The sequence below is a fragment of the Atractosteus spatula genome, chromosome 6 (genome assembly GCF_055471065.1).
Source record: "Atractosteus spatula isolate fAtrSpa1 chromosome 6, fAtrSpa1.hap1, whole genome shotgun sequence".
NCBI lineage: Eukaryota > Metazoa > Chordata > Actinopteri > Semionotiformes > Lepisosteidae > Atractosteus > Atractosteus spatula.
Genome location: NC_142711.1, coordinates 23,064,614 through 23,091,409, shown reverse-complemented (window position 1 = coordinate 23,091,409; position 26,796 = coordinate 23,064,614). Strand labels below are relative to the sequence as shown.

The 26,796-nt window shown below is 36.8% G+C and overlaps 1 protein-coding gene across 2 annotated transcripts in view; it reads right to left on the bottom strand.

Annotated features, from left to right (window-relative positions):
• Nucleotides 1–484: 484 nt before the first annotated feature.
• ccny (cyclin Y) overlaps nucleotides 485–26,796 on the bottom strand; it is a 92,024-nt gene continuing 65,712 nt past the window's right edge. For both annotated transcript variants that reach the window (XM_088919106.1, XM_088919107.1), the window contains 6 exons: nucleotides 24,504–24,539; nucleotides 23,585–23,642; nucleotides 23,128–23,247; nucleotides 12,553–12,719; nucleotides 7,601–7,763; nucleotides 485–6,829 (listed from right to left, as the gene is read on the bottom strand). In XM_088919106.1, coding sequence (XP_088775232.1) covers nucleotides 6,713–6,829; nucleotides 7,601–7,763; nucleotides 12,553–12,719; nucleotides 23,128–23,247; nucleotides 23,585–23,642; nucleotides 24,504–24,539 — 661 coding nt within the window. In that variant the 3' untranslated portion in view covers nucleotides 485–6,712. The remainder of the gene's footprint in view (nucleotides 6,830–7,600; nucleotides 7,764–12,552; nucleotides 12,720–23,127; nucleotides 23,248–23,584; nucleotides 23,643–24,503; nucleotides 24,540–26,796) is intronic.

The window sequence follows — 26,796 nt, the reverse complement described above, 5'->3', positions numbered from 1 at the left end:
AGTTTTAAGAAAGTAACCAGTAGCACATACAGTACTGAACTCCTATGGAATACACTGGACACATTTTCTGTAAATAATGTAAGTGCCATTTTCTGTATTACAGATGGGATTTGAATCAGTGCATCCATACACCCATGGTAAACTGCATGTATCACATTTACTGTATGTTACGTTGAGGGTGGTGGTGGTCTTCTTCACAATATTACACCAGGCTGGAATATTTCAATATACTACATAGAATATGCCCAAATGCATAGCAATGAAATTATCAATAATACCACCAGCTACATCACTTGTGGTACTAACATCTTAAAAGCAACACCATCTGGTCATATATTACTGCTACATCTTTGTCAAGACCACCATCATTAAAAGGCTATATTTCAAACTGTTGATCCAGATATACCTGTATCCAGACATAATATTTGCATTGATACATAAAAATAATTACACACGAAAAAGATGCAATAGAAACAGAATCAAGTTTGGATACAAGAAAAAGAACTTTTTATTGCAATTTTAAAATGTTTATTTCTTTTTTAGGTTTCTGAACATCATTTATGAAATGGGACTATTTGTAAAATTATAGCCTTTAAACCAGGACATCATGCTCCTATTCGGTCTTCTGTCCCAGCAATAGGTGAGACAGGATCACCTCGCAAAACAAAAATTACATTCAACTAAGAAAATACCCAAGAGATACGGCTCCACACTTGGCAAAATCAGAACAAGAACAAAGGTTAAGCCCTGACATGTCCTAAAGAAAGAACAGAAAACATCAGAATAATAACACAAAAAATCAATTGAACTTAAAACTATGGAATCCTCATTTACAGCAGTGTTCTTTTGTTAGCACAGGAAACAACCAATAATAATTGATATTAAATGTTTCGGTTCCAACTAACTCATAAATCCTAAAAAAGAAAACTCTATTCAGAGGTAGAGTCCAGTGCACAAGGCTGTTACACCAATCACCAGCCTAAAGCAGGCTGAACCTGATTGGACCGAGTTCACTTTAGTATTGAAATAAACATCAGGCTGTATGTACATACATACAATAAATAGGATATACAATCTTTAAAGTGTTGAATACATTTCACAAAAGTACACCTGTTCCATATTTCTCTATAAAATCTTTGTCTTTTAGAGATCCAGACCACTCTATCATTTCCATAACTTAACAATGACTTGTGTTGTTTGGACCCAAACGTATGGAATAGTTTTTCTCCATTTTGTAATGTTCTGGTTCATGAATGTATACTTTGGATGCAACTAATATACAATATTTGGGTTCACTCTAAATCACACAAAATGGAACTACAGATTTGGTAAAGTAAGATATGATACAGTATGATTTCTAAATGCATTTGAGACTTTGTTACAGACAGACCCAGCAAGCTCTTTGTAATGCTCACTGTGTTCAGGACTTGACATTGCAACAATAAAGCAAGAGGAGGGGTACAGAAAATTCTGCTAAAAAATATCGTCAAGAGGGTCAGCCCGTAAATGTACTCATTCGGTACAGGAGAATGGAGTCCAGACATCACTAGGTGGAATCTGGGCTATCTCATTTACTAATTGTAACTAAGTCAGTGGCAGTGTGAGCTTCATTTGGCTAAGGTATCCTTGGCTTTCTGTATAACCCTTTAAAAAAAGATAGCAGCAATGTTGATGATGGAGACATCGTTGCTCCAATTGATAACAGCTCACTGCTGTGGAGAAAAATTGATAGATCTGATAGTACATGTTCTAGAAAAAAAACACATGTATGGGGTTCGTTAAGAAGTGTAGTTGTAAACTGAGATTACTAAAAGTTGCATAATATAGGGGTTCTCCAAAATGAAACAGGTGATGATTATAAATGAAAGAAAAGTTATATGAAGACGCTAAACAACTACACTCTTAGTTGCTTTTTGTCTTCATTAAAAAACAACAAAAATTATTCAGATGATCTTGTGTTAGCAATGGAGCCTGAGGAACAGCTATGAATGTTATCCAAACTGTATTCAGGTCAGCTCAAGTACACAGTCTCGGGCTCTCGGGCTAGGTTTATTAGGGGTCTTTTGCAATTTCTTTGCAAGTGTAAAATATGTTCTGCATACAATTATATAATTCTAATCAATCCAGAAACTCAACCACTGATTTTGGCCTCTGTGGTGAAGTCTTGCAATTTGTTAGAAAAGAAAAGCTTAAAAACCTAAAATTTGAGTGAGCAACAAATTCCATTTTAACTGGAAGACTGCACTTGAACACATAGCACCATCCAAACTTAAAGGGGAACAGCAACGCTATTTTTATATTTTGGGGTTAGAAAGAATCAGCATTGATGAGTGTATTTTGAACCATAATAAAAGTAAAATGTACACAGTAATGTGTAAAACCATCAATTTACAAAATAGATGAAATTTCGAGGTATGTGCAGTGCCATATTCTACGACTCAGAACGAGGCAACAAAACTTCCAGTAACATGAAGTGACCTTTTTACATTGTAAACAAGCAGGCTTGTGAATACACCTCTTTTAATCCAACAGAAATATTGCTCTCGACTTCGAGGTGGTTTTGCCAACAAATACAACTTACTTGATAATTCTGCATGCAGATCATGTTGGAACATTTCTGCAGTAAAAGGTCTGCTGTACAACCTGTACTTATTCGCTCGTATGTCACATTACATTAGTCTTTATGCAGACTAGTGAGCAGGAACGGCAGCTTCATGCCACAACTCATGGGAACTCTCACCAGGGGTTTGTGACAACATGGTGACTTACAGTACTTTCACAATGTTCGGGATTTATGCTTATGTGGAAATTTGTAATATTTTTCTATACTGTCAAAAAAATCTATTTTGTTACCAAAATGTAATAACCAGTCTGAGAAATTGAGACTGCAGTTCCTCTTTAATTGTGAGAGATAATCTAATCGGTTTTGATTACGTTTTGACATTTTTTTTAACTCACAGGAAGCAAACTAAACACCTCAGATGTCACAACTGGAGGCTCAGGGTGTAGGAAACCATGGGTTAACACATCAATTTAAGCAATGCATGTGGCATTTTGGGTCCACTTCTAGATGGACAGTATTATTATGGTGACGTTTTATTTTGTTTTTCGAACAAAACCATTGGTTTCATTCACAGAAATTTGAAACATCCCACCCAAATGCTACTCTTTTAAAAACACGCTAATTTTTTACACTGTTATATTGCATTCATTTGGCCACCATGTAAGAGTTAAAAGCCAACTCAAAACATGCTAACCTTAGATTCCTTATCCAGTGTTTGATAATATAAACTGCAGTTAGACATTTGGATTTAGTAGGTGGATCAAAGTTTCCAACTTACTCTGGGCACTGGCTATGATATTTAATTAGATAAGTAAAATAGTAAAAAAATATATGTAATAGAATAGCATTGATTTACCTTTTAATCACTTATTATCACTTAAGCTTCAATTTACCCCATACATTTCCTTACACATAGTTGCTTTTATAAAATTCTGCACATTTAAATGATTTTCAAAACTGCAGACTTGTCTGTCTTCAGAATTGTAGTCTGGGTGGTATAGTAAGACACTCATAACCTTCACTTCTTCAATAGAAAAAGTACATTGGAGGTCAGAATAGAACTGATTTATGCTGAGTGTCTGGAGGCAGTAGTCTTCTGTCAATAGTGACGCAGTCCAAAATACAATTCTGAAGACTGATGAGTTTCCAGATTTCTAAACAATTTATAACACTACAGATCTTTAGGCTGTCATTAGACCTTTGATACTGTGAACAAACAATACATAAATTGTAGAACAAAGCACTTTAAATGCAAAAAGGATTTTGCAGAAAATATTCACAATCGTCAAGTGTTTGGGGGGCATTTCTAAAATTTAAACAGATTAAGTTTTGTAGTGAGAAAACTGAGTTATCATGGGTGTTAATGCACAAAAACATCCACCTACTGTACATACTTACTGATAACAAAATTCTAAAAATGTAGATTTACATGGAAGTAAGGTTAAGATCATACAAAAGCCATTGACTTAAACAAGAAGCTAAATGCTATGGGACACATTAAAATAAAGGCATTTGTAAATGTTCTTATCACAAAGCTTATTATCTGTAACAGTTTTAGCAAACCTTTGAGTGCTAAAGCTTTATTGTCTTGAAAGTACACAGTAGCACAGGTCAGTAAAAAAAATACATTTAGGATCCTGTTCAAAAAAGAAATCTTTTTTGTTTGATGGTAATTAAAAATAACTTTACTACCCCTATAAATGTAAGTTTATAAAAAGCCAAAGCATAACTAATTTATTCCAAAGTTTTGCAATGGGAAGTTTTGCAAAGTTATTAACCCATAAAATAGTAATAACATTTAAGTACTTTTATTCACTGTATAAATTTTACACATTTAATTCTTTCCAGTTGGCAATTCTGATCCAACAGACTGAGGAATAATCACTTTCTTTTACAGTTCTGTAAAGTTTGGACACCACTCACAGCAATAAACATTTCAGCAGAAGCCTCCACTTACACTGTGTTTTTGCTAGCATCATTAACACTTACGTACGCCACATAGCGCGTTCGATAAATATTTTGAATTTTTGAAAAATATTTTTTGAACAGGGTCCATTTCTTCGCATTTAATCGTAATCTGTTTTTATTTTCCAAAACTATCTTCTCTAGACATGAACATGGTAAAATATGTAACAGTGCAGAAAACCTCTGACTTGAAAAGATTTCAGACAAAAGAGTTCTAATAAAAGACTATAAACACTCTTGGACATCTGTCACTTGGAAAAACAGAGACCAGAAAGGGGGCTCAGGGCAGAGTTACGGCTAAAACATTCACTCCACAACTAACATATGGCCAAATGTTCTCTTGAAAAAGAAATACAACTAAAACAATTCTTTCCTAAGGTCAACAAAAATGGTACATGTATATTGCTTATGGTGAAAAAAATACTTTTGTTGGCCTGGCAAGTAACAATAAAAAAAACAGCAAGAACAAAAAATATACAAGTAACACATAAAACTTAAAAGAGTGCAAAACATTTGCTATCCGCCATTGTATTTTGGCAAAATAAATCCAGCAAATTTAGGACAATACTTTTCTGTTCAAACTGCTTCAGTTATTAATGGGCTAATAAACTGACTTAGTAATATACTGTATACTGTATATATCATTGAACTGGGGGCTGTAGTCCACGGCCTTAGCTCCCGGTGAGGAATGCACCGCAGCATTATTCACATTACTAAACAAAGTGCAATCTTATCAGTCTGGAGTTTGAACAATTTTTGATCATGTAATTTGACATTTAACCCTTGTCTCAAGTCATATGCAGTACATTACACTCTTGTCCATTCGGATGGAATGTTTGTATTTGGACATCAACTAGTTCTTCCGTCACCTCAGGCCTTTGCTTAAGCTTAGGTTAAAGTCCTAGATGAGACAGCAATTCAAATTGGACTGGCAATTTTGTAACTCAGGCCACAGTCCCTGGAAAACCTTCATAATTAAGCACGAATTGGCACTGGCACCCTGATGGTGAGCCTCACTGTGACAGACCAACCCCTGGGAGGAGCCAAAGGCCTGACTTTTTACCCCTAAGCAGGGCAACCTGGCCATAGTGCAGGGGGACTTGGTGCACTGAGCAGAAAGAGTCAGGAAGATTGTTTAAACTGTTACCACTGCAGCCAGAAGATACGTAAAGCGCTTCAATCACCACTGCAACTCTATGCACTGAACGTTTCATACGCAGTAGGTTCCTTCAAAAAATCATACTTTCTGAATGTAAAAAAATTGTATAAACAGCACTAAGAAAAAAATAACAGCAAACTAAAGATCAGTCTGTTTCATTTAAAAGTAAGGAAGCAAAAAACCTCTACAGGTTTAATTCAATAAAATCACAATTAATTTTCTAAAAGTTTCAAAAAATAAATATTTTTCCGCCCTACAAAAAAGATCTTTGACAGGGTTTTTTTTCCAGAAAAGCTGACCGATGTTGTAGAGAAGACGTGCACTTTTTTGAGTTGCCTTTTTTTTGTTAAAACAGAAAAAGCATTTTGAGAAACTAAAGAAAAGCCATTGACATTAAATGGTCCAAAACATTTGTGGGTTTGAGTAAACAACACAGGAAATGGAAATTGGTTATCCAACTGTGGAAATAATCAGAATTGCCCAGAGGAACAGGCCTCTGTTCTTCTTCATGGCCTTGTTACCTGTTCAGATAGCTGCTTGTGCTCGGGAGAGAAATGTGTTCACATTAATGAGCGACAAACACAACAGGAATGTACAAAAAAATCAATATCTGGCAAACAACTCTATGCACACAAAGACAACAAATAGGAAATGTCACTATGATGAAGGAACTCTAATATCATGGCACAGTTTGCTGTTTTCTTCTCAGTTCATTCTAGTATCTTATGTCAATGCCTTATTTCCCGCATTACAGCAGTATTTTCTCTCCACAGCCACAGAATGAAGCTCTGGCAGCCCAAGGGAAAACATGAAGAGTGCATCTGCTCCGTTCCGAAAAGTTGCACATTTCAGTCCTTTCTTGATTAAAAATAAAAACGTGCTTCCTCTGTGCTGCAGCAGACGGAGGCACTGGAAAGGCATGTCGCCCAGTCGAAAAGGTTTCGTGTCCCCCGCCTCCCCCAGTCCAGGCGGATGATAAACCTCCTTTGCAAAGAAAGCCAACCTGTGTCCCAGTACGCAGATTGTTAGGATATAATAGCAGGAGACCACCTAACGACAGTCAGATTGTCTGCGCTCACAGACCGCTTCTTTGCCGCTTTCCTCAAGTCCTTATATTTGTCATCGCACAGCCGGGAGATGGCCTGTAAAAGGTGTTAAAGAAAGGGCTTAACATTGTTTGTATTCTGGAAAATACAAGCACAACCAAAAAGAGAGCATGTACAAAACAGGACACACAGTATCTGAGATACATACAGCATTACTTATGTCAGCACAGCCTCGTAAAAATACAACCCTTGTATAAAATGCATTAGCAGATGTGAAAAGGATTCTAAATATATATCCATCCGTAACTGCGTATTATGCAAAGCTCCCCAGCTACCCTTGAATTGTGAAACTTGGGTTTTGTTTCTAGTGCCTTTCAAAGTTTTGTTATCGAAAATGGTAACAAAAAAAGAGATAATCGAAAGCTCTTTAATCCCTGCTGTAGGTTTGGTTTTAAACATGACTGCAGTTTATTAAACAGAAGTTAATATGAAAAGGGTTTTCATGCATATAACCAACAGTCTCCAGGTCTCTTTTGTGTTTAAGCACATACCTTAAATTTCTTACAAACAAATAAGCTCTAAAATATAAGGCTTACAATAAGCCGGTATGCTATGATCTTTAAATGAGATAGTATGCTTTGAGCCTTTGGCCACTAGGAGATTAAGGTAACATTATGGCAGTGCGAGACGGCAGAAGCCACAACAGAACAACATCATTAATACTAGAAAGATTCCACCATCCACAGGATTGTTATAAAGACCACAGAAAAGTAACAATTTAAATAGAAATGAGAAGAGGCTCCATTTTTGCGTCTAAAGCATGGTACAGATCACCTTCAGCAGCAAGAAATAAAACGTGTCTCTCACCTCTAGTTTCTGTGCCTTGTCCCTACTTAGTGGTTCCAATGGAAAGCTTAGATTATTGGCTTCTGACAGGGAGCGCAGGTCAAAATAATACTTTGCATAAACACTGGAAGGGACATTAATGTTGAACTGCAGCAACTCCAGAAACTGTCGCTCAAGTTCATTCCTGGAAAACATAAAAAAAACAGTTAAATAAAAACTTCAGGATACATCCATTAAAACATTGAAAATAGCCCCACGGAAGCACCACAAACCACTTGTGACCATATGAAGTCATACAAAGCTTACAACTAGTTTTTTACTAATAAATAAACAACACAAACAATTTGTAAAGGGTCACTTAAGTTTTAAAGCATGCTCATTTAAACTCCACAGTTTAAATACTCCTTTAGTAAACCTTAGAGTTTTCACTATTTCAAAACTTGCAATATAGTCTTAGCTAAGGAACAGCAACAAAATTTAATACTGAGACAGGCAATAGATGACAATTTAGGACACAGGGTTCACATGACATTGTTTCTTGTTTTCTTCAAACTCAAGCATTAAAAACACATTGGAACCAATAGCACCTGTTGCATTGTAACAACTCTCAGTATAAAAATCTCACTTGAACAGAGAGTGTTCTTGGAACACTTGCTTTAGGAACCTAGGAAGAAAATACCCCACTGCCACTGTCACTGAACGAGTGCAAAGTGATATAAAACTGGCAATAATGAACATCAATGCACCACCAAGGGGTATACTTGGAAATTAAATTGCTTAGCTACACTGAAACGTAACCCAACTTCTTTGTCTTTCTAAATTTTTAGGATTACTTAAAACTGCTAGTTGCATGTACTGCAGGTTTCTTATTTGTCAATCGGTTCATCTGTTAATCGGTTCATACATTGTGTTGAATGTATTATGTACTGTGTTACATCTTTTACCTGCCTGCAGGGCAAATTTCCTATCAAGGACAATAAAGCCAGTAAGTAAGTATGAATTGTAGTGATGAAAATATTCAAAATATAAGTATACACCCTCTCCCCAGGTTACATGAGAGTAGACTTTAAATTTGACTTTAAAAAACTAACACAGGTCCCACAATAAAATTCAGCTTCACTTTGCTTTTGCACATGTGTGGGAACCTCTGCTCAACACCTTTTTCACTGAAAATTGTCAGTAACCCATACTGCATTCATGTCAGGGAAGTACCCAAGTGATTCTTTAATTTACTGTTAATTTATTTTGTGTTTAATTACTGAACAGTACGGAAAGGGTAATGAAACGTACAGTATTTAAAAATTCATTAAAATGTCATTCTCTCTTTACTTACTGTACACTTTAAGTGTACGCTATATTCTATGTTCCATTTCTAGTGTTTTAAAATGTTGCGAAAGCCGTGACTGTCAAAGAAAATCAATGTTGGGGATAGAATGATGCAAAAAAGAGCCCTAGCACTCTAACCTAACACAGTCAGCAGCTTTAGGTTTAGGAATACTGCTAAACAGGTCCATTTCAGGCAATTATTAGGTTCAAGAGCTAATTAAAGAGTTGAGATGAAAGTAAAAAGGAGAACTATGCTGCTAACTAAATGTCTTAAAATACTTTAAACTTCTTTTTAAAGTAAAGGGCAGATTAAGCTGTGTATGTAATCTGTACGTCCATTTTTAAAATTCCATCATAATTTACATTATACTGAATTTACAACATAGGTAAAAAGATATGACAATCATTATTATATGTATTAAATAATGAACCTTAAAAAAAGCTTTTGCAAGTGTGATTTACCTATGCTCTATTTTCCAAAGCAAAACGTCTATTTAATGGTACTGAAAATATTTCAGCTCACACAGTGAGAATGTGGGCTAGCATCTGGACTCAACATAGTATTTCTTTGCCAGGTCTATTCTGTGCTAATGTAATAACCTATATTGATTTATTACATAAATAAGCACCTGTGCACCAAAGTCAGGGCTGTCTTCCACCCACAATAATATTCAAATTTGTGTAGCAAAAGACAAGCTAAATTTAGCCTACAGAGTTGAATTTGTGATGAAATGTCTACCTCTGACAGGATCTCATGCATTAATTTTTCTGTTCTGGTTTGTCATCTGATCATTATGATAAAAACTGTTCTTAAAACTAACTGTGCTTACTTGGGCCACGTCAAGCAAAAATCAAGAAAAAAAACTAAAGGCCCAGGTGGAATCCTGCAAACAAACAAAGCAAAAGATTTCACAGATGAAAGCACTTTACTGGACTACCAACCTTACTCTGTTCTACTGGCAACTACCACACTTGGTCTACTGACACACTTTTATATACAAACTCAAAACCCATGTAAACATACAAACATGCCAGACAATTCATAATGATTAATTTACACAATCATATAAAGCATTAAAGCAATCAGGCCAATCAGCCAGGACAAGTGGTTTGGAGGTGGATGGGCATGTTGCCCTCTCCCTCCTGGATTGAATTTCCCTCTTCATGCCCATGTCTTGTCTGTTTCAGACTTCATCTTTTCTTCTGATATGACCCATCGGCAGCTCTCCCATCCGCTCTGGAGATACTGGACAAGACGTGGATGACTTTTCAACTGGAGATGGGCAGGGTGGCAAACAGGCGTTGCCCTCTTCTGCGCAGAGCCTCAGCCAGGGCAGCTGCCCCTTCACCCTCTTAGGGAACCTGGGCCAGGTTGCCAAGCAGCACAGTCACAGAGGTAACTTCAGTGTGACACACATACAATCCCCACGCAGATGGGGCTGTGACTGTGGAGTGAGATGAGGACACTCTTTCTCCTCCAAGTGAACCATGGAACCATTAATGACCTAGTATTCAGGACCTCAGTTTAACATCTCCTAGTACGTCCCATAGTCCAAAGTACCCTGTCACCATTCTACAACACTGGTTACAAAATTGTAATCGAGCATTAAGAGTGCCTCCTACTGGTCCACCAACAGCACCAGCAATCTGGTTTTCCTATATTACTGACCAGGCCCCACTTTGCCTAGCTTCTTAAGACATCAGAATGGCGATGGTAGCACTGCAGGATGCAAAGCTGCTTAGTAAATGTAACTATGACACTGGTGACATGGGATTTTGATCATAAGAGATAAATTACTTGATAATTGCTTGATAACAAGCTCTTCTGGACATCAGGATTTATGATTATATAATTACGTGTAGTGATACATTATGAAAAAATGCATAGTATAATTATACAATGTAACTATTATTAATAATGCATATTTGTTAATAAAATATTGTATATACAATATGTATAAACTTCGTTATCTCCAGTAGGTACAGTACAAGTACACCCACTATTCTACTTCTTGTTCAGTAATACTGAAAGCATAGTCAGTAAATAAAATTATAAACACTCAATATACCTACTCTTTCAGTATTTACTATTTAGAGTCTAATTACAGTTAACCTTATTAAAATAAACACAATTTATTCATGAAATATTTTTGTACGTATTAAAAATGTATTGTAGTTATGCAAACAAAGACTATATGTGTGCGTTTTTACAGATGTCTGTAATATAAACTTATTCCAAAACACAATAAAATTAGCTTTGTATTGAAATACAATAGTGTAAAATAATCATTACAATATCACCATCTACACTCATCTTCACTACATTGTTAAAAAGTATTTTTATTTTATATTGCTCTGAAATTATTTATTACATCCTTACTATGTCAACATCCTTGCTACGTCAAAAAAGTACATTTGAAATTGTGTTTTAGTTGGGGTTTTTTTAAAAGCAAGAACAGGAGCTTTATAAAAAGGTGGTTTGAGTGAACTGTTATTTCATGAACTACAAATGAATCACGAATAACATATAAAAAAATTGACAAATACTTTGAAATATGGCTAACACTGCTTTCTTTCCAAAATAAAAACACTTGAGCTTTTCCCAACAATGCGGTGTCCTTTTTCACAGGTGCAATATGTGACTGGTGATTGGTGTCTTGTGAAACCTTCTCTTACAATCTGTGAATACTATTTTAGTATTCAAAAAGGTCATAACAGGACACTGAAAATATATTAATAACCTATTTTAGGGGTTTGCATTTCAGCTTCATGAATTCTAACCAAAAAAACTGAACTTACTTTCCTTAGTCCACATTTTGCATTTTTCAATTTGGGCAAAAAACAATGACGTATTACAATATTTAAAATGACGTAATAAGGTGGGTACGGTGGAAGACTAGGTGTAACATATTTCCATGTATGTTATATACAGTACATTATATGCATCTTTTCCCCCTCTACTCCTAATGCCCCTGTATAATGACGGGGACACTATACTGTAAACAGGCGCCGTCCTTCGGATGAGACGTAAAACCGAGGTCCTGACTCTCTGTGGTCATTAAAAATCCCAGGGCGTTTTTCTAAAAGAGTAGGGGTGTAACCCCGGCGTCCTGGCCAAATTTTCCATTGCCCCTTACCAATCATGGCCTCCTAATAATCTCCATCTATGAATTGGCTTCATTACTCTGCTCTCCTCCCCACTAATAGCTGATGTGTGGTGAGCGTTCTGGCGCACTATGGCTGAAGTCGCATCATCCAGTGGATGCTGCACATTGGTGGTGGTGGAGGGGAGTCCCTATTACCTGTAAAGCGCTTTGAGTGGAGTGTCCAGAAAAGCGCTATATAAGTGTAAGCAATTATTATTATTATTATTATTATTATTATTACTACTACTAATCCTAAAGACACTAGAAGTGTATTTCTGCTTCTTTACATAGCAAAAAGAAGCAAGGAAACTGGATTACATCGCCCTTACGTTCATGTTTAAGCATTTACTCTCACATTGTTGAAATACGTCACCGGCATCAAATAGAAAAAAGTCATCCAGGGCAGTGATACTACAAATGAGTGGTTCCTGTATATAGTAATTTCAAGATCAAGCATGTCCTGAAAACAATAAGAAAGTAAATATTTTAGGATGAACTCACATGTCTTCTACTGTGATGTCTTTCAGGATCTGGCAATAATCCACATTCCAAACTGCTTGGTCATCCCAGACTTTAGACGCCAGTAAGATGGCACCTAAAACAATCCGTTTCCAGTTTGCAGGGCAGATATCAATCTCTGCATACGTTAACAGTCTTTCAAGATACACCTAGAAAAAAAAAGAAAAAAGTTAGAAATACGGAGCAAAGATGAGCAGGATCACAAAAAGTAAATGAGTTGTTATTCTTCCTCATCAGGATAACAAGATTGGCTTTACCTCAGTTTTCCAATTAATGAGAAACGTGACAAATATGCCTTATAAATTAACAGGTAACTTTTGTAACTACATGTTCATTTTATCCCTTTGAAATTATGTATATTTCAAGAACGTGGTAAGAGGTTATTAGTTATATCATGATAATGCTGTACTTTCCACCCTTTTGACTTATATTATTGGCTTATCAATTGATGTATGAAAAAGAAAAAATAAAGGAACAATTCTTTTCAAAAGTTAAACATCTCATTTATAACAGGACAATAAGGAAGCAGAGCACAAAGATTTTGCAAGAAACCAGATTCACATTTGATTAACAATTCAGTTTATGTCTACTTTTTACACCTGGTATTGCCATGTTCATGTTCCTTTCAGATCTAGGGCCTTTTAATAAATGCTTACAAAAGATATCCGCAAGCAGTATCTCATATGATGCATGCAACAGTCAAGGCAACTTTGTATTCATAAGTTTGTTATTATAAAGATGTGTCACAAATGCAAATGGTATACAACGGAAATAGCACATCATTAACAGCTTCACATGTCCAGTTTGCAGACATATGTGACTTACGCACAGATCTAATGAGAAGGCACTTACTATAAAGACAGTGCACCTGAAGGTCTGCATGTGTAAGTGTAACAGAGACTACAAAGGGCAGAGCTGACACTGAGAACCTGTCGTGAGGAATAGGAGAGACGATGTGTGGAAAGAGGCAGAGCTCATGTCAGAACCGCATGTGCCCAGGCTTAAAGCAGTCAGAGAAGACAGAATCTAAAAAATACAAAAGAGGAGCTGCTGGTGAATGGAGCAGTTGCCCACTATTGTGGCAGTACTGCATTTGAGCACAATCTGTATCTGGTGAAGATTTCTTCACCTGCCATTCCCAAGACTGGTTGCCTTGCCAGACAAACTCTGGGTATTAGTGTCCTTTGGGTCTGGACATTTCTCCTCTTTCTTGTCACTGGCAATCCTGCCTTTCCCTGTATAAAAGGAGTTCCTTTAAGTTCAGGCAAACCGGTCTTGCTCCATTGTAGCTTTCTTTAAGAAGGATCTCAGTTCTTTAACTCTGCTTATCATCTGTGCAAATTAGCATGAATGCTTGGCACATCCAATAGCTAGAAGAGCTTTGCAAGTAATACGTGCCAATTATGTGTCCTTTATTTTAGTCTTAAGACACATCTACACTTAACAAATGTGTCTGCATATGCTGAAGGTTTGTGCTTTAAAATTAAACAATGATAAAGTGTTGCATACAACACAGGCACTCATGTCCTCAATGTGACTTTTCTCAAATGACAGCCAGGTCAATGTATTTCTAAGCTTGTAAAAATTCCACCCTTGGTTGTGATTTAACCTTGTGACATAATCTTTACTTCATCACACAGTTCATGTTTCAAAACAGGGATCTTTTAAAGTTATATTTTAGAAAACATATTTTTATAAAGTTATTTTTTCAATATTTTTATAATTTAATAATAATGATTTCTTGTATTTGTTAGTGCTTTTCACACAGAGATTTACATACCCAAGTGGACAAAATTCATACACCACAGAAGAGCAGCACCCAAGTGGGTGATATGCAGCAACCATTCTACACAGCCCCACAACACAGCAGATCAGTTGGATAGATACGGTATATATGTGCTAAAAACCCAAATATTCAATTTGACAAAAACGTTCAAACATTACATAAAGAATGGCGAAGACTCAATAATGCTGGTTCTCATATATAATTACTTTAACCCTTGTTGCTTCCATCACTCTGTAAGTTTTAATTTTAAAAGATTAAAGAGATAGCCCTAAATCACTAATCACAAAAAAGTCCTATTTTTTTCAGCACACCAATCAGCATGTAAAATATCTAAACCCCTGGAAAATAAATCATAATTAAAGATGAGAAAATTTGCTTCCTAACATCCATCCATTTGTTTTTTGACAGTTTTTACCAATACAGGGTCACGGAGGAGCTGGAGCCTATCCCGACAAGCAACAGGCACAAGGCAGGATACACCCTGGACAGGACGCCAGTCCATCACAGGGCACACACAGACACACACGCGTGCACACACTTGCAACAGGGCCAGTTTCCCCAGAAGCTAATGAACCTACTGGGATGTCTTTGTACTGCTAGGAAACCAGAGCACCTGGAGGAAACCCACACAAACATGGGGAGAACTTACAAACTCCATGCAGATAGAGACCGAGGTCCAGAATTGGACCCAGGGCCCCAGTGCTACAAGGCAGCAACACTAAGCACTGCACCACTGTGCTGCCTGTTTCCTAACATGTTTTTCTAAAACAAATAATAAACTGTCTCAGTGCATAGAGAAACAATAATAGTATTCTTAAACTGGTAACAAAACCCTCTGAATAATTTTAAATATGAATATAGAAAGACTTCTTAACAGCCTTAATCAATGTATACTGGACTTACATGATCACAAACTGCTAGAGATGTGCAGAATCCTAACTGTACAATATACAGTCTAGAAAAATGTGAATGTGGAACTAAGTAAGCATTAAAACTGTATTTAGAGCCTTGGAAGCAATGCGAAAAAATATTATATTGGAGGTTTATTTTTAGAAGAAAGCTAATCAATACTTGGAATTAATTAACACAAAAAATCTTCCAAACTATGTATGTATTAGGATAAAGTTAACATTATAATGAAGTTTGGCTCTGTTTGGAGTTGTGGTTGTGTGATCACTGTGTAAATTAAGATTGCTTCAGCTGTAGCTCTAATTGATGTTCAAATTGATACTTTTGTGCTCCTCTGGAGTGACCACTAGTGTTGGGCACAATAATAACTGTGCAATAATCAGTCAAGAAGGAGATCTAATTTTCGGAGAAAGCTAAGGAAAAAGTTAATATTATTATGAAAGTTTGACTCGGTTTATTGCTGTGGTTGTGTTTGCACCAATATTTAAGAATGTGTCTTTAGAGGGCATTTAGGGAAACTGCTAATGATACTCACAATAATAACTATGTGCAATAGGTAGTCCAGAGAAAAATTAAATGGAGCATTATGCAAGTATTCCAATCTGTTTTTAAAGGCTTAGGAATAATGGAAAAAAAACCTTACTAGAACAAAGTTAAACCCTAACTGTAAATTGGGCTTATTAAATCTTCCAGTTTAGGGTACATGTCAGAAAAAGTGTACTATTATGAAAGGCTAACTTTGTTTAGAATGTGTTTTAAGTATATTAATTAAAAATGTTTCAGCTTTTGTTTGAATTGAAGTTCAAACTGATACTTCTGAGGTCATTCAGAGCAATTGCTCATGATGGGCACAATACAAACTGTATCTACAATGTGCGGTCTTGAAAGAACTGAATGTAGCACTAAACATTAAAACCTTATTTGAATGCTTTCAAATAATATGAAAAAAAATCTTTGTACCAAAAAGATCAACCCATTATGTAATAACCAGGTTTAAAAATGCTCTGCAGCAGAGCTTGTGATGGCAGTGAAATTGCTTCTAATTACCTTTAGCTAGATCGCAAGGGTACTGACACATCTAGTCGACCAACTGGGATTAGTATAAAGTGAGAATATCTTAAAACCCAAGTATGTCTTCAGAACTAATCATGATGTCTGCCTCCCTTTAGCAAGAATACACGCAGTATAGCACAGATAACTGAACCAGTGTCTCAAGCAATCCCTGTGGCCTTCTGTCCCACAGATGATACTCTCGAAGGATTTTACCCAGGGCCATGTCAGGTCGGTCTCCTAATCAGGAAAGCATTGGTATGTTTTGTTCTCATAGGATTTGTCCGCAAATACTAGTTACATGTGAAATGTCACATTGGAAGCTGCATGGAGTCTGAGGCAATTTTAAAAAAGTCTGCTGAAGAACCCTGTTTAAGTTAATCTGTCCACTGAAACGTGCTCTGACTTGATAAGCGTGCTTCTGACAATGGAAAAATTCAGTCTCATTTGTGGGCTCACTCCAACAACTGGATTGTTTACGGGTAGTTTAATAAACTCCGTGCTGACCACAGCAGAGATGGCCCCTACTGCTGCTTACTGCTTTCACGGCCTCTTAAGAGTTATGAAGGAGTAGAATTGGGTTTTTTTCCCCCACACAACATAAAATAACAGCCCAGACTTACAGTATTACGTGAGCTTGACAGAACACTGTGCAAACTAATGGATTTTATTCATCTGTGAACAACACTGTTGCATCTTCTACACAGTAGCAAAAAAAACACCAAAATATACTCCTGAGCTCTGCATGATTACAGCTTGTGACTGTATGATACAGAAAAATGTTAAAACGTAAACAAATGTCTGATTGGCCTACATTCCACCCTGTACATTTTGTTCGATAATTTTTTCTTTTACTTTTTTCTTTTTCATTATCACTATGCACAGCATCACTGGGTTTGGAAAAGCGTTTTATAAATAAAAGTTATTATTAAAAGGTAAAAGAAAATTGATTAAGCCCTGCATAAGAGAAATGTTACAAATCAAAATACACGGACACAAAATGCCATTACCAGAAAAACAATAACAGTATCATTATGGTCTTTATTTGGATGAAGAAACGCAACACAAAAATATATCAAACAGCATTTTATAGCATTGTGCAGGACTTTGCACCATGAGTAACATAAAAAGCTAATGATAAACCAATTCTGGAGTCACCTACACTCTTGACGCCTGTATTTCCTGAAAAAATAAAACTTTTAGCTATTCTTTAGTCCCTGTGCCTAATGACCTAAATTGGCCTGATGGACAAAAATGGACAAAGAGGGTATTTTTAAAATTCAATCACAATTTATGTTATTTCTGACCGACTCCTTAGTCCTTTAATTTGCAGATGTGTAAGTAAATCAGTTATTTTTGTTAGGGAATCAAGTGGAAAATGGATTTGTACTGTATGTTGTTACACTTTAACAGGACCTTTCAAAGGTTAAGAATATACTGTGGATAAATTAATATGAAATTGATATACAATTATTCTTAGTGAAATGTAAATGTAAAACAAACTGTGTAACCTATTTGTAGGGCAAAGACAGATACTGTAAGACAAGCCACTATTGTTTTCTAAAGCTGTCAGAAGAGACTGCTCACATGGACATCAGCTGTTTGAATAGGCAAACCACACTGGGAATAGCAAAATGCCTCCAAGCTTTTATGAAATATCATTGCATGGGGTGTTACTAAACTTGAGATTTGAGCAGCAAAGCCAGCAAAAGTCTGTGGGGGGTCTTTATAGAAGCAGGGAATTTTTATTGCAGGAAATCTAACACCCACAGTCCTTGAATCTAACTAAGGAAATACAAAAAAAAACAGCAGATAACTGTGGCAAACCCAACACCCATGTTCTACTCAAAATGACTAAATATCAGTTTTTCTCTACAGACTAAGTATTTTACTTCTTTGGATGATCAGCATATGCAGCAAAAGAGTGCTGTTCTACATTTCACCACAGTCTTTTTCCTAGTAGTATGTATGCAAAGCTAAGTTCAACCTTGGATAAGCTTCAGCCTTTGAAAGAATTTAAACAAATGGCGCTCTATACTGTCTAGCTTATCAGGGAATGGTAGTCGTATTTCTTTAATAAAAAGTACATCTTTAATTAAGCAAAGGTTCTGACTGTCAATTAAAAAAATCAACTAATTATTACTACATTTGTTATCATTATTAAGAATGTTATTAATAATCAGAGCCACCCTTCTTCACATCTGTACTGCTGAAAAATCACATATAATGGACTTAAATAATGGCAATGTTCTGTGAAAAAAATGATTTGCTCTGTTATTCGTTCTTTCAAACTTATATATAAGTATAAGTATAAAAGTATAAGACAGTTCCGAGGCCATTTCTGTTGCACGCACCCAGACAAAACTGAGTACACCAAACAAGTCTCGGAGTTCTAGACCGCTGTAGTCCCTATTTATAGTAAAACTTCTATAGATAAAACATCCTGGACACTGAAAATCATTCAATTACTGATACTGCAGATCACTGTGAACCTGGGTTGGCATATGTCTTAAGCTCAGTGTTCTCTAACATCATAAATTTGAAGATGGCAGGATGATTTTACTTATTCTTTCAGCAATTTTCATTATAGTCTGCCTACCCACAGCCCCTGCAGTATGTCAATGTAATTTTACACTTCAGTGTCCAGCACTTTCCCTAGTCACATTTTCTAATAAGATTCAAATTTGAACATCTTTAAAACTGACAACTTCGTGACACTTCACAGCTTATAACTAATTCTTAATTAATACACACCCACGTCCCGGGTTATGAAAGACTCAACGTACATAAATTTGACTTTATGTAAAAATCTCTCATTGATCCCCTAATAAAATGCTTGAGTTATTGAAAATGTACATTATATATGTAAAGAGCAGGTAGTGCAGTATGTACCATCTGTGGATGAATTGCGGAAAGTATGAGTAATACGGTCACCAGCAGGGCTCCGTTTTACAGTTCAGTCTCTCTTTGCTTTTAAACTTGTGTGGTAACAGCTGCACATTATCTCATTCTATTACTTTTTGGTATTTACTGTGTATTTTATTTTGTGTTTAGTTACTTAAACGGTGCAGTGTCGAGTATTTTCACTTCTCTTCCACTATATAAACAGTGGAAGTTTCCTTTCTCCCTCTCTAGCTCATGGACAGCTAGCTGCTGCTGCTACATTCTCTCTCTCACTCTCAGCACACACCTGTTCACCACTAAAGGACAACGAACCCTGGTGAGCCTGCACTTCTGCTCTCTTGTCCCTTATCCCTCCTTCCTCACTTGCAGACACAGCTAGTCAAAACTAGGAAAGATGCAAAATGGAAATTACTTGAATTTCACGTTTTAGCAACACAACCCTTAAATAACCCAGGGAGAGGGAGTACATTAGTACTTTATCATCATGTAGGGCACTGTTAATTTACAGCGAGACTGTTTTATATGTACTGAGAGATGAAATACTGAGGAATTTCACATGGGGAGCTGTATCAGTATGCAGGCAGCAAACGAACACGACATTTCAGCATGTGTGGCTCCTGAAAATGGCAAAACGTTGGGGTTTTTTTTCCAATTTTTCAGAGCAGGAATTGACTTCTACCTGTTCTTTGCTGTACTGAAATGTATACCTGCATGTCTGAGCAGATCATTTTGGCACTGGATTTAATGGCATTATTCTGACAGGCAGCTCCCACAGATTGGGAACTCCACCTTACAGCATGGTTACAACACTTTAAAAAGGTGAAGACAGATTGAATAAAAACGTAAGCCACCACTGCCCGATAATCATGAGGCCACATATTAACAGGGTAAAAACAGGACGCCTCTGTCAAGCTAAAAGGTTATGATTTGATTAAATCTGGCCTAAACATTGTTTTACCATCCAAATTCACTGAACCGTGTAACAGAGAAAACTCCATTTGACTTTGAGTTACATTCCGTCAATACTTTCGAGACAACGGTAGGGGGGATAACCTAAACTGTAAAGAGGGAGATATTTACAGTTTAGGTTTTACAAAGTGGGAGCTTGGCCTGAGTCATTTTTTCCATTACCACCAAATGGTTAACAGCTAATATGTGGTTACTTTAAAGGCAGGGCAAACTGTCAAACAGGACAGGGATCCAAGGAGGAAACCTCCTTTTTTAAAAATGTCCTTTTTTGGCTAGAAAAGACTACCAGGGAATCAACTACCAGTATTAGTCAACCCATCGGCCTTCGTCAAAATCAAGAGTGAAACGAACAAGGGGGTACAAGTGGAAACTACACTGAAGTGCATGTGGAGAAAATGGAGAGCAGAAGGCACATCATTACACAAAGGCTTGTGGGAGTATGGAAGAAGCCATGTTGTTGAAGTTGATAACCTGGCTTCTTATAAGAACCGGCTAGATAAGATCCTTAGATCAATTAGTTACTGGCTACCAAACCAGCTACAGTAGATGAGCAAAATGGCCTCCCCTTATTACCTTTTACATGCGGAAGAAAACCTGGCATCTCAACTTTATTACAGCATTTTACAGTATAGTACTTTCACAGCATGTGGTGAAATAAGTTGCCATGAAATGAATAAATCATCATTTTACAACATATTACTTAAATTACATTCAAAATAAGTGGCATTTTCAGGACACTTTAAATATGATGTCAATTCTCTTAATGTTTTTTTTTTCTTATGGTACTTATTTATTTGTTATTTTAAACAACAGATAAATTGCTGAGAAAATATTCACCCTGTCTACTAGAAATAATATTTTGATTTAAAAAACAATCTTCTATTAATTACCATTGTATTAACGATCAAATACATTATTACATTGTTGTACATATGAGGTTTTATATTTACAACTTTATAAATAAAGAAGCATTTTAAACAATACAACACAGCCAGTTTTATTGTATTCTCATGGAATATATGCTGGTATTTTTAGACTTGCCTGGGTAGCTACAACTGAAGTTCACAGGCTGTCCAGGGATTACACCTGTCACTGTGTGGCTGTCTATTTCCAAATTAGAAGGGAGAGATCAGAAGAGGAATGTCTGGTGTTTTATGTTACACAGATCCTGCTGCCCACAGGTGTTAAAAAAATGTTTCCCCCCCCCCAGACTAGTTTGATAATTAAGACTGCAACCCACTGACAGATGAATAGAGCAAGTGTGAAATACTGCAAGTTATTTGAGAAAAAAATCCCATGAACAAAAAGCAAATTCTAGCAATTAATCCTTAAGAAAACCTTATAAAATGTCCGCTGCATAAACCTTACAAAAACGCTTTTTCAACCAAAAATACCTCACTTCAATACCTCAATTAAGGCAATTGCAATAACAGTAATAACAATAACAACTGCTACTGTTCACAAAATCAGTGGGTGTCATAAATTAGAAAGCAATCTCACCCTGCTAAGCAAGCGCTTTTTCCACGTTCTAAAAGGTGAAGGATTCATGAAGAAAACCCAAAACCCTTTTGCTCTCTACCACCTTTCCCTCCAGAGCAAATAAATCACACGGCCTATGAAATTCAAAGTAAACTGTGAATGAGACGGTTAGTGGCTTTTGGCAAGATCTCCACAACAGGTTTATGGGTAGTGAAGGGAGGAAATACTATAAATCACAATCTCCTTTCTCTATTATTAGCAGCAGTAGATAAACTCATAACCATCATTCTGAAGCCCTATTCAATTACTCACAACATTTGTCAGCTCCCACTGGGGGGACAAACGTTCAGACAATACAAAGTGGTATGTTCCAAGCATTCGCAAACCTGTGCATTTGTCATCCACAGCTAAGGATATGTTTATGGTAATGACTTCGACTAAACAGAATTTCAAACATAACGTTAGAGGTTTTGCAGCAGATATCTTTCTTTTATAGAGTATAGACAACTGCACAGAAGCCAACTGCATTTAGAATAACTTTAATCCCTCAGTGTCCTGGATATATCCAGTCCCCATTCCCTTAATTCTGCCTGGTGACAAACTATGTAGTCACAAATAAGATACATGTAAAAAAAAAGAATCCATTACTTCCTGCTGTTTTTTATTCATGCATTAATTGGACTCAATCAGTAACTAGTTGGAGTTCTTCAGAGCTAGAGTACAAAAGCTGACTGAACTGCAGCGCTATGGTTTACAAATCTACACTGACCACACATGATAATTAATATTTACATTTGAAAGCAATCTGCATTTGAGAATGAACCCTTTAAAAAGTCAAGTAAATAGAGCACTGTGTAAACAGAACAGTAGGCTGGCTATACTTTCGCATTTGAAGCATAATTTATTGATGAATTTAATGACAATTTATTTCTCATTTAAAAGATTCATCTGTGTAAGTGTTGATCCGTACTGTTTAAGGTACAGCACAGTAACTCTGCCTTCTGTTGTTCTAGTTTATTAATAACAGCAGTTGTGCCTTGATCTGATTCAGCTCATTACATTCATTACACATACAATACATTTCTGCCTGTTTGACTAAAATATTTTTTCATAATTTCTTTCATCAAAACCTGAAGATGTGGTTTTCCAAAACTGGAAGTTCAATGCCTTGTCATCCACATGGTGTGACTAAAGATATCCGGTCTCTTTGTAAAGTGTAAACACTGAGAGAATTTGATCATGTCCACCTTGGAACAATTATTTAGGGCTTTAAAACATTTTCACAAGATACAGTTGTAGTCACTCAATATGACTATCTTCGGAATGTATGACTTATGTATTACTTTTACTTTTTAGATATTTTCACCAAACACGCTCTCAATCTTCTTGAGCTTAAGGATATATTTTTTTCCATAAACCTGTTTCAAAGAGCTGCACCCAGGAGGCAGCGGTGGACTCACCAGTGTTACAATGGCACATTCTGCAGTCAACTGAGCAGCACTGAAGAGCGTTCGCACAAAGCGATAGATCTGTTTCTGTTCTGGGTCATGCTTGTCGTAGTCTGGCGGCACTTCAGATTTCTAGAGAGATGACAAACAAGGCAGACATTGCTAGATGTACTATTTGATTTTAGGGGGCAAAATTAAAAGTGTTTTGCTTCTGTTCAGATGATGGGATAAAAAATATTCTATGAATCACACCAATGACATTTTTTGCCTCAGCATTGAGAATTAAATACATTTTAAAATTTATTTTTAAAAGAACAGCAATACAAACTGGATAATCATAATCTGAGTGTGGCCTGTTTTGTATGTGAATTAGCTCTACGATCAACAGCTTGTATATAGCAGAAGTTGAAGTGATTTTGAGAAGCTGTGCCCATCAGTATCACACATGGTTAGGTTCATTAATAGTTACCGAGAGCGGATGGAGTTTTTCATCAAAAATGTCTAACAACATTCTTCCATCTGTGTCTCTGAAACGAGGAAAGATACAGTTGTAAACTTCACAAGAAGTGTCAATCGAACATACGTAAACAGTCCACAATCTGTAATCTACAAATGAAACCACTTCATTCCTACTCCTAACTAAACTGTTTAAATACTATACATGAAAGTCATTTTAATTTGTGAGCATCCTGAATGACTCAGTTGGTAAAGGATCAATGGCTCTAAGGTTCAGCTCTATGATCAAGGATTGGAGTCTAGGTCACGCCACCAGCTGACCACTGCAGGATGCCCCTCTCCTCCAATCGGTGCTTAACCTCAGGTAAGGGGCTTTGTTGCCTGTTATGTGTTAAAAGATAAGTGACTCAAAGGCAGGCAGGTAGGAGGAGTCTGTCTCCACTTTCTCATTCTCCCTTGTGCGGTGCCAGGGTTTGTATTTGTGAGCCAAGACGTAAAAACACACAACTGGCGCTTCCACAACTGGTGGGTAAAACTGTTTTATGAAAAAAAAAATTTGTATGTTTTTTTTTTAATCATTCTACCAACACTTGTTTTGAATGGCAGGGCATTAATTGGTTAGAAAAAACTGTAGATTTTCGGGGTTATATACAAAAGGGCATTACATTTCAGATCTGGTTGTAGCTCTAACCCAGGTCTAAAGGCACCCAATACTGCCTTTACTGTACTCATGCAAACACTACTCCCATATTTCATTGCAAATGATGCCTCTCCTTCCAGGAAAAACATTGTGGTGGATATGCAGCACTTTATGTAATTGTTTTATCCTCGCTTGCTAAGATGTTAAAAATAAACAAATGACAAAACACATTTACAAATATCATATATTTACAGACTACAGTTTAGGTAATGGAAAAAAAACATTTTCTTACCTGTTCTTTATGTGGTAATATATTGCAAGCGCTACACTGTAAAATAAAGAGATATTAATGGCCAACTTCTTTCATGAGTCACATTCTTACAAATTACTTTTTTACTGATCACAGGATTAACCCCCTGCCAAATTATGGCCTGTATTTACAGTACAGATGTGAGTCCAGAATCCTTTGTGTTCAGTGCCCCATTTTCTCCATTTTAGTGGACAAACAGTATATTTTTCTTTCTCCAAAAACGACACTTATCAGCTTACAATTATGTTGCTGACATTCATACAACACCTTTCTAATGTTCCTATATGTGTCAAACTTTTAATTTCTCAGACACCAGCTGGTATAAATCCTTGTAGTAGTTACGTGAAGAATTTGCAATTTTACCTTCCAAAGAGCTTGGGTAAAAGCCCTTTGAACTGTAAGTAATGGTTTAACTTAAAACAATTCAAAAGAACATATTGTATATTTGATGACATTTGAATGTCTAGCTTAATTTCTGCATGGCTTTCAGTTGCTTTTGACTGAAAATATATTTTAGAAGAGCCAACACTCAGCGGTGTTTTGCTTTATGTTGATGAAAAAATGTGAAATCGTAGGAAGCCTTCAGCTCTCTTGAAGTGAGCAAAACACTGCAGTTTTGTCTGACCATACAAGTTACAACCCTCCCTTCTTGTTAAAGATTGTGTGACAGGCTCTGCCACGTACTGTAAATATGTATAAATACAGACAGCATTCACACAAGACACCCATGCCTCTTTTTACAAACATAATTCGCTCCCAGAAGCTCTTGTATAGCGAAAATTTGTAAAAAGAAAAATCTATTGCCATTATTTCTTACGGGGAAAAATTACGATCCATTCTGGACCCCAAAAATGTCACCCCAGCTTTTACTTTTTTCACCAAAAAATGGTAAAAGAAACAATAGTAACTAACATTCAGACTGTGGTTTGCATTTTTAGTAATAAAAAACACTGCTTACCTAGTAAGACATCATTGATCATACAGTACAGTGTAGTGTTTCATAGCCGTTCAGGGACGCCAAATATGTAATCATAGTGGCTCTCTGAAGGCACCAGTTCTGTAGGGTTTGGGCATTTACTGAGACAATTATCAATTGTAGCAGTAAATCACAAAGTTGATTCTTTTGATGGCTTTAGAATCCAACCACGCGACATAACTCAAACAACGCGCACACACAGGTACTAATACACGAGGATAAATTTATTAATACATAGAATATGCATATAAACCTAACAGATCTTATCGAGAGGGTTATCAGAATACAAAAGGTATATATTCAATCAGTTACGAAGTGTTACACATCAAGAGGACATACGTTCAGTATATCATTCATTAAGACCGTTTCGTAAATGAACTTGGTTATAACTTCTACATTAGATACTCAAAACAAGTACATAACTCTTAGGAATTAAATTGATATCAACTGGTTGGGATAACAATTGAATTCTCGAGCTGTAATGCATTGAAGTTGAATACTCATCCAATTTCTGGGGATTCAGATCTCCTGCAGGCACAAACAATCAGCTGCAGGCTTGTTGCTGTCCAATCCGCGCTCTCTGGCTCCGTGCCAGGCTGTGCTGTGCGGCTTGCGACGGTGCGCTGCTGATGCTCACTGACCGGCTAGTTAGTGTTGGCTTTAACTAGCAAAGTTTGTGCACAGGAGAAAAGATGACTGTGGATCCCAGCAAGTCAGGAAGAGGACCGGTTCGTTCCTGATGAAGAGCTAGTTCTGAATAGTGATTCAGCTGTCCACAGTTCTGACCTGTCCACGAGGCCTGCTGCTGGTTACTCTCTGGCAACCTCCACTCTAGACTCTTAGAACAAAGGAAAGTTCTGGCACTCGGACACACTGGCCGTTCCGTGGTTGTCCGGGCTGAGTCTCGGGATGGTCAGGAGGCGCGCTGCGAGAATGTCTGCCCTTGGGAGCCTTCTGCTCCTGGGCCGTCCTGCCCTGGAATTCTCCTTTGAATTCCCTTTAGAACAGTCCACAGAATCCTCTCCAGAATCTTACTGAATCTCCCGAATCTTACTGAATCTCCCGAATCTCCAGGCCTGTGTTGCCTGTTTTTACCTGGAGGAACTTCAGCTTGTTGATTGGCTGAAAGTTCCATGGGCATCAGAGTCCCACGTGGGTTACTCAGCCCTACCAGTCCCTGATTGGTTGATCAAGGTGAGATATGAGTCACTTAGTCCTGACACTTAGTAATGCAGTCCAGATGTCCATCCGGCACTCCCTAGACTGATAGGCGCCAGTGGATGCCCATTGATCATGATA